The following is an 8,644-nucleotide window of genomic DNA, read 5'->3' on the forward strand; positions in this document are numbered from 1 at the left end:
CAGGAACTCAGAGAAATTAGGCCATTTGTTGAAGGCCACATAGCTATGATTGGAACCCCAGAGGAAGGCTTTTTTCACCTCTCATTAGGTACGGGGGTGTGGGGGAGAGGTAGTACACCAGAGGGCCAACTTTGAGATTCTAGATGCCTGTGGGCTTCCTGGAGTAGGAGGCATTGGGTCTGGGTTGGAAAGTTGGCATTAGACTTGGGTCTGCAAAGGTCTTAAAAGAGCATTCCAGGTGGAAGGAACAGCAGTGAACGAAGAAGGTGTGGTGGCAGGAAGATCCAGCTCTTGGAACCACCCAACTGGATGCTGGGCCAGCCAGGACACACCGCCAATTTGTGTCCTAGGGCGCAGGCAGCTGGGGTTCTCCAGAGGCAGGACCCCCGTAGGTGGCGAGTCAGTCTGCAGTTCCTCTCTCCAGGCTGTGGCTAGGAGCCCTCAGGGAGGAGAACTGGGCCCTCCCACGCCCCTCTGGGGCAGGACTTTCCCACGAAGGGGCGGCCTTGGGAAAGGCTTGAGGCGGGTCCGGGGGCGGGCGCCAGAGCCCCGTCCCTCTGCAGCCCATTTCTCCGTTACTCGCTCTGCCGACCTGGTCTCGCTCTCCCTGCAGCAGAGCTGCGAGGTAAGTGGTGGGGAGAACCCCCGCTTTCCACCCCCGGCAGAGTGGGGAATACCGCTTGGATTCCGGCCCCCTGTGGCCCCTGCCATGGAGGATGGGGAGGGGCTTCTGGCAGATCAGAGTAGAGGACGCCTGGGGAATTATCCACTGTTCTCATGAGGGAGCCATCTCTTTCCCCAAATGCGCATTACTCCTTCTCTCTGTCCGTATGTGGGGCTCTCCCACCTATTTGTCACTGATGGGGAGCCCTGACTTTGCAGATGTGGTGGCCTTCGCCACTTACCAAACATGGTATACCCCTCCCTAATTATTATTGGGTGCCCCCTCCCAGATGTGAAAGGCACTTTCTCTTTCCAGAAGTGGGATACCTCTTTACTTTCTTCAGACGTGTGCTCCTCTTCCTCCTTCTGACCCAGTTTGGTCTTTGGTCTCCTCTAAAGTCTCTCCCCACCCCCATGGGATGTCAGCTCCTGAGACTCCCCATACCCTAGAGGGTTGGGCTCATCCTGTCCTCCTCTCTCCCTAGATCCAGCAGAGCAGGCTCTCCCTGCACGTAGGCAGCCAATTAGGGTGGGGAGGGGTGGGGACCAGACTGCCTGGCAGAGACCCGTAGCAGATGGCCCCGCAGAGAAGAGAGGTAGCCCCAGGACTTGCTTCCTCCATACCTGGACTCCCACCCCATTTCCTCTGGGGAGGTGGGGCAAACAACCCAGGCTGAACTGAGGCAGGAAGCAGGACTCAGGCTCCCAGCCCTGAACTGTTGAGACTCTGCTTTAAAAATTAGTCCTCACCCTGGCTGGTGTGGCTCAGTGGATTGAGTGCCAGCCTGTGAACCGACAGGTTGCTGGTTTGATTCCCAGTCAGGGCACATGCCTGGGTTGCAGGCCAGGTCCCCAGTTGGGGGTGTGCAAGAGGCAACCAATCATGAACACCGGTGTTTCTCTCTCTCTCTTTCTCCCTCCCTTCCCCCCTCTCTAAAAATAAATAAGTAAAATATTTACAAATAAATTAGGCCCCCTCAGGCTCTGGCTGGGTAGGTCAGTTGGTTCGAGCATCTTCCAAATACACAGGGCACATACAAGAAGCAACCAATGAATGCATAAATGGAACAACATATCGATATTTATTTCACTCTCCCTTCCTCTCTCTCCTAAAAAAATTGATAAATAAATTAACGACAACAACAAAAAAAGAATTAGGTCTTCTCCCACTCCTCAGATGGTGAATTGAGGTCCCAGGAGGGAGCTCCCAATGTCCAGCACCCCTATCTCCCCCACAGGGATATCAGACACAATTCCAAGGGTCAGGGGCCTGAGGGTGACCTTGAAATCCTGGAACCTCACCACCACCACACCTATAAAACTGGTTTCTCTGTCTGGGTCCTGAGGGGTTGGGGCAGAGGGTAATGCGGGGGCTCATTCACATGCAACCCCCAGATGTTCTCCAGAGCTGCTTGGAGCTTGGTGCTGAGGAAACTAGGACTTGGAATGCGAGGGATACACAGCCCAGGAGAGACTGGTAAGACATGGACACCGTCTTCCCTTGCCTAACTCCAAGGCAGGGGCAGGAGTTCTGTCTGCAGGCTGCCCCTTGTCTCTTCTATGCTGTCCTGGGTCTACCCCAAAACCATTTCCCACAATCCCACTCCTGGGTCCCAGAAATGGAGCTCGCAGTGCAAGCAGACAGCAGCCCCCTGCATTCCAAGCTTCTTCAGGGCCTGACCCCTAAACTTTAGGCCCCTGAGGCCTTTGTGTCCTGAGATATAGATGCTGACAGAATCTGGGATCTCCTTTCCAGACCTTGGTGTCAGTGCTAGTCATAAAAAAGAGGCCTAAAGCAGTAGAGACTTCAGTCAGATAGCAGAAGGACAATTCTGATTTATTTATTCATTTATTTAAATAAATAACATTTATTGAGCCCTTACTATGTACCCCAATCTGTGATAACTATTTTATACAGATGAACCCATTTAGACTTCACCACAACCATGTGAAGTGGAGGCTGTGCTATTATCTCCATTTCTCAGATGAACAAACTGTGGCCCAGAAACCTAGAATACTGAAGAGCTGGGACTCCTTGCCCAAAGCAGTTCCATCAAGGTGGTGCCACTGCCAACCTCGTGGGCACCTCTGGGGACAATAAACGGAAGCTTTGTGGCGACTCTCCTAGTGCCTGGCCTTTTTTCTGGGCACTCACATGGAGCCCTTGAGGGCTTAGCCAACAGAGAGCAGCCAGGAATGGAAGCCAGCAGTAACCCAACCTCTCTATCAGTATAATTTATGGGGCATCTGCTGTGTGCCAGCACATTGACGCTCAGTGAGGTAAAGGGACTGGTTGGAGCTGGGGTGGAGAGGAGCCAGGTTTCACACCCAGCTGACTCCAAAGCCGTGCCCTTGGTCCCTCCTTAAAGGCATATAGATATTGTTTTACAGTTTGCAGAGCAGTTTCACCTCTGTCAACTCTGGTTCATCTCACTGAGCCTTTACTTACCCATTGCTTCTGCCTGACATGCCCTCTTCATCTCAAATCTTCCTAGAGAACACAGGATTTGAAGCCGAGGGGAGCGGGGGTGGGGGTGGGGGCTGAATTGCAGTCTTGGCCCTGGTCCTTATGGTTCTGTGAATTTCAGCAAGTCACTTGCTGCTCAGTTTCTTCATGCGTAAATTGGAGATAACAGCATCACCTGGCTCAGAGTGATGTGGAGTAAATGAGCCAACTCACCTGATGGCCTTAGAATGGCTCCTGGCACCCAGTAAGGGCTCAATACATGCAGCCCTCTCTATTAATATTATGGTTAGCGCTGGGATATCCCAGGGGCAGCCTGAACTCAGCTCCTCCCTTGTGCCTGCAGCCCACAGCAAGGGGAAGATGCCCCCCTACACCAATTACCAAGCCCAGCGCTGCTACCCCATGCCAGAGGAACCCTTCTGCACGGAGCTCAACGCTGAGCAGCGGGCCCTGAAAGAGAAGGAGAAGGGCAGCTGGACCCAGCTGAGCCATGCCGAGAAGGTGGCCTGTAGGTCTCAGAGTGGGACTGGCTGGAGAGAGTGGGCTGGGGGTGGCTTTGCAAAGAAGGGCCTGTAAGGGAGCAGTGGGAATGGCAAGCCCCCACCCGCAACAGCCAGAAGCCCCCAAACATCTGAGTGTACCCAAGGGGAGAAGTTCATTCATTTGTTCATTCTTTAATTCACTCAACTACATGTACACAGCCTGATGCTAGACGATGCTGGGGACACAGGAGTGAGTCATCCAGGTGGTGCCTGCCATCAGGGTGCCCTCAGTCCAGCGGGGGAACTGACATGAACCCAGATAGCTGTAATACAGGGTACAGGGTTAGGGCGAGGTATGTTCCAGGGTCAAGGTTCTCTGCAGACCCAAAGGGGACAGAGATGAAATCCTGTAGGGCCATCCAGAGGTAGGTACATTCCAGCTAGCCTTGAATGGTGAGGAGGAGGGTGCTGCTAGGTAGTGGGAACAGCATGGGGAGGGATATGGGAGCAGGAGGGCATGGAGTGTTCTGGCGTCAACGAGTGGTGTCAGGGGCAGAGGCGGATTTAACAGCGGGCGCACGCCCTGGGCCCCGACTTCTGAAGGGTCCCGCAAAACCCCAACTTTACACAATTTTCTAATGACACCGTTTGGTTTCATATGTGAAATTTTAATTATGTACAAGTTGTAAACTTGCGGGGCCCTTCAGAAGTCGGGGCCCGCGCGCGCCCCCTGCTCCTGGTGCGCCTGCTGTTAAATCCGCCACTGGTCCGAGGGGACAGAGCAGAGAGAGGCGGGTGAAGTGGGTGGGGGAGCAGAGGAGATGTGTGACCCCAAGTTCTGCCCACCAGAAGTGCCCTGGGTTGATTTTAACATTTGGAGCTTTGTTACCAGCTTCTGGCCAGGCTTTGCGCATAGCAATTGCTCAATAAGAACTTGCTAAATGGACAGCATTTGCTGCAGGGAGGGGAACGTTGGAGGGGGGAGGGAGTTGGCCTGGGGTCCTTGAAATGGCTGCACCTGAGGCCCCTACTTCCCCTCCCCACCCCCACCTGCCGCCAGTGTACCGGCTCCAGTTCCATGAGACCTTTGCGGAGATGAACCGTCGCTCCAACGAGTGGAAGACAGTGATAGGCTGCGTCTTCTTCTTCTGCGGATTCACAGCGCTCCTGATTTGGTGGCAGCGGGTCTATGGTGAGTGGCAACATCTTACCTTGCTGCCGCCCTGGGCCATGCCCTTGTGGCTAGAGCCAGCAGCCAAATTCTTCTAAGGGGACTATGCTGGCACTCAGCTGAAGAGTTTTGAAAAGTTCCCCAAAGAGGTGTAGGATAAAGGGCAGAGCACAGCTGCCTGAGTGGGAATGTAGGGGCGCTACCTCTCTGGGCCTCAATTCCCTCATCTGTAAAATGAGGACAATAGTACCCATATCTCAGGGCTCTTGTGAAGTTTTAACAAGAAAGAGCTGTAGGCCAGTGCCTGGCACATAGTTATGAATGGTGTTGTTACTGTAACTCAGGATGTGCGGCTAGGGTGACATGTGTTCAGGGTTTCTGAGGTCCCACAGGAGAGAAGGAAGGAATCCTAGAGTCCCATCCAGAGGAAGGCACATCGCCACTGGCTGCTATTAAGCATGAATTTTTCAGTACATTGTTTCAGCTGCTGAAACAAAGAGTCACCAACATACAAGAGCTTAAATAAGATAAAGGTTTTGTTACACACACACGCACGCACACACAAGGCCAAGGAGAGTTCTGGGACTTCACAATGTCAGGCTTCTTTTGTCTTGTTGATCTTTAACATGCAGCTTTCTTCTTGGCATGCAAGATGGCTGCTCTGGCTCCAGCCATAAAGCCTCCATTCCAGCAAAGAGAGGAAGGGAGGGTGCACTCTTCTTTAAGGTTGTGAAGTTGCTCACATTCTATTGGCTAGATATGATCATATGATCACATGTAGCCGCAAGGAAAGCTGGGAAGTGTAGTCTTAACTGGGCCATCACATACCCAACTGACCATTTATTACTATAAAACAGCGATTTTCGACTGGTGTGCCACAAGAGGTACACTGATGTGCCACAAGAATTTTTAAAACATGTAATACCTGACTCTTTCATCAGAGGCACTTACCTCTTTTCCTTTAGATTGTTGAATAAATTAAAAAAAACAAAGACAACAGCCAACAGACCAATGGCAGTCCAGTGTGAATTAATCAAAATTATACCTTTTTCTTTCTTTCTTTTTTTTATTGTCAGGTCGGCCAAAAATATAACATACTTTTTGGTGTGCTGCAGAATTTTAGTAATTAGCTTATGTGTGCTGTGAGATGAGAAAGGTTGAAAATCGCTGCTATTAGAAGGGTGAGCTGAGCATGTATTAACTATAGGAGAGTGATTCTCAAAGCGTCATTCCTGGCCCAATAGCATCACTTGGAAACTTGTTAGAAATGCAAGTTCTCAGTCCCACTCTGGATCTATTGAGTCACACACTCTGAGGTGGAGCCCAGCAGTCAGCGTTTTAACAGCCCTCCAGGTGGCTCTGATGCCCACTCAGGTCTGAGGAGCCCTGCTTTGGAAGAAGGGAGAGGATGCTGAAGAAGAGCTGGCAGTCTCTGACTCAACTGACTTTCCCTCTGGTGGCCTCCCCTCATTTCTTACTCTGTGTTTCTTCTTCTGTAAACGTGTGAAGAAAATTCCTACCTTGCATAAGAGTGAAATGAAAAAGCCTTTGGGACAAATTCTACTCTAGCTCAATGTTTGGTACTAATAGATAAAGGTCTTTTCTTTCTTGCCCACCCACTGGGATGGAAAGTACCAGCGACTGAGTTCGGGCAGGCTGAGTCAGCCTCAGGGGCCGATGGACCAGGAAGTAAGATGTAAGTGGTTTTGGACACTGTGGCCCCCAGGCCTTCCCTGCTCCACACGTGAAGGCACCTAAAATGCCCCACGAGTGCTTCAGCCTTTGGGTTAAATATTGTCCTCCCCAGATTTTTAAAGTGAACACTGCTACCCTACCTCCTACTCCCAATTCCCTTCAGGAAGTAAAAGAAATTATCTCATTCTGGACTACACCCAATAACTGGGAACATACTCAGTAATTATAATTATAGTAGCTACCATGTATTAGGGGTTTCATATCTGCCCCACATTGTGCAAGTTGTTTTATAAATACTAATTCATTTAACCCCCACAACCCTAGTGGATAGGACAAGTAGGGAAACAGGCTCAGAGAGAGAAGTGACTTTTTCAAGGTCACACAGCAAGGGAGTGGTGGATCTGGGATTTGGATACAGACAGACTTCAAACCGGTGCTCCTATTACCATTGGGCCACACAGTAGGTGAGGAAACCGAGGCTCAGAAGAGGAAGGACTTTGGCCCAGTTCTCACAGTGAACCTAAGGCAGAGTTGGAATGAGAACACAGAAGTCCGTGGAGTGAAGCTTTAGGGAGCCTGGTCGGTGAGGGTGGGGGGTGGGGGAGGGGGTCAAACAGGGTGGAGGGGGCTCCAATGTGCAGTGTACCCTAACTCTGTCACTGCAGACCCTGGCTCAGTGGGAGAGGGCGGGCCTGGCAGGGTCCTGAGCTGCCCCTGTCCATACCCCTGCCTCCCTGCAGTGTTCCCTGAGAAGCCCATCACCCTGACGGATGAGTGGAAGGCCCGGCAGCTCCAGCGCATCCTGGACATGAAGGGCAACCCTGTGCAAGGCCTGGCCTCCCGGTGGGACTATGAGAAGAAGGAGTGGAAGAAGTGACGTCCCAGGCCACTCCCTCTGTAGCTCCATGCTGGTCCAGAGCCTGTGGAGCACCCCTGCCCTACCCTTTACTCCAATAAAGCTGGTCTAGTCTCTTCTGCCTTTAATCTCCACCCCAGTCTTCACCTGTTATAAAGCCTACATTACACCTAGAATTAGTCAGTATAGTAGGTGAGGGGCAAGAACAAGCCACTTTGGGGCTCAGAGCCCAACTTGTCAGGGAGAGCTTCCTGGAGGAGTGGGGGCGAGGGCTGAGTCTTAAAGGATGAGTGGGATTAGAGAAGCCAGGAAAAAGAAGGGAAAGCATTCCAGGCGTAGGAAGAAAACGGCTTGAGCAAAGGCAAGGACACGCTTATTCAGTCAATTAACAAGTACTTACTGAGTACCTACTTTGTGCCAGGTACTAATCCAGACCTTGGGGATGCAGCAGTGAACAAGGCAGACAGTCTCTGGCCTCATGGAGGAGACATTTATAGGGGGAGAAAAAAGTGAGTAAGTATAATATATGGTATGTGACATGGTAATAAGTGTTATGAAGAAACAAAACAAAGCAGGATAAAGGAACAGAGTTAAAGGGCAATTCGACGTGGTGGGTGAAGGTCTCTTAGTGTTACCGGATGGGCGCTGGCCAGAGTGGGTCTCCCTCAGTCTGGCTGGTAGTGTATGGGTTCTTGACTTTGAGCAGGAAAGATTTCACAGCACGAGTCCAGGTGATTTTGAGAGCATGCTTATGAAAGCTGGGGAGAGTGAGACAAAAAAAGGACTTAGGGTAGAAGAGGCAGCAGGAGAGAGCCTAGGTGGTGCTCTGCTTTGGCTCCCTAGAAACATTATAGGAAAGGAGTGAGCCAAGGTGGGGCTGCTGTCAGCTTAACGGGAAGTCAGAGAATAAGGGGGCCCTGGAGCCAGGATCAGGGGGTCAGCCCAGGTCAAGCTGCCACTGCCCACTGCTCCCCTAGTTGCAAGTTTCCTTGGGACCCTTAGAGTTTAGGAGGAAGTAAAAAGTTCATGTGAGAGTGGATGCATGGGTGTGCTCTAGGGTGAGCCCACACTGAGTCTGTGTCCTGAGCACTTTTTTTCTTTTTTTCCCTGTGGATGACAATCTTAGGGGAATGTTTCAGCAGAATATCCATCAGCTTTCCAGTGCATAGGGGGTTTTTGGAAATATTCTTTGGTCCGCTATACTGTTTTACTTTTATCTTGGGTCTGTCTGGCTTTCAATGGGGTTTTTGTTATTTGTTCCCCTGACTTCATCTGTCCTTGGGTTTAGCTGGTACAGATGACATTAATTG

The 8,644-nt window shown here is 51.2% G+C and overlaps 1 protein-coding gene across 2 annotated transcripts; it reads left to right on the forward strand.

Moving 5' to 3' along the window:
• Nucleotides 1–309: 309 nt before the first annotated feature.
• On the forward strand, nucleotides 310–7,468 carry COX4I2 (cytochrome c oxidase subunit 4I2). 2 transcript variants are annotated; one of them, XM_090285265.1, is made up of 6 exons: nucleotides 310–625; nucleotides 2,059–2,140; nucleotides 3,474–3,638; nucleotides 4,673–4,804; nucleotides 6,416–6,479; nucleotides 7,219–7,287. In XM_090285265.1, the coding sequence occupies exons 2-6, from the start codon at nucleotides 2,059–2,061 to the stop codon at nucleotides 7,226–7,228; spliced, it is 453 nt and encodes a 150-aa protein (XP_090141391.1). In that variant the 5' UTR covers nucleotides 310–625; the 3' UTR covers nucleotides 7,229–7,287. The 2 variants fall into 2 exon arrangements, with proteins under 2 accessions (XP_090141391.1, XP_090141390.1); XM_090285264.1 differs by lacking the exon at nucleotides 6,416–6,479 and having other exon boundaries at nucleotides 319–625; nucleotides 7,219–7,468.
• The last annotated feature ends 1,176 nt before the right edge of the window (nucleotides 7,469–8,644 follow it).

The sequence above is a fragment of the Furipterus horrens genome, unplaced genomic scaffold (assembly GCF_987537825.1).
Source record: "Furipterus horrens unplaced genomic scaffold, mFurHor1.1.pri manual_scaffold_8, whole genome shotgun sequence".
Taxonomy (NCBI): Eukaryota; Metazoa; Chordata; class Mammalia; order Chiroptera; family Furipteridae; genus Furipterus; species Furipterus horrens.

Coding starts and splice junctions, on each gene's coding strand:
- COX4I2 (XM_090285264.1), top strand. CDS start 2,059: ATGTTCTCCAGAGCTGCTTGGAGCTTGGTGCTGAGGAAACTAGGACTT. Junction 2,141..3,473: donor ACACAGCCCAGGAGAGACTG/GTAAGACATGGA, acceptor TTGTGCCTGCAG/CCCACAGCAAGGGGAAGATG. Junction 4,805..7,218: donor TTGGTGGCAGCGGGTCTATG/GTGAGTGGCAAC, acceptor GCCTCCCTGCAG/TGTTCCCTGAGAAGCCCATC.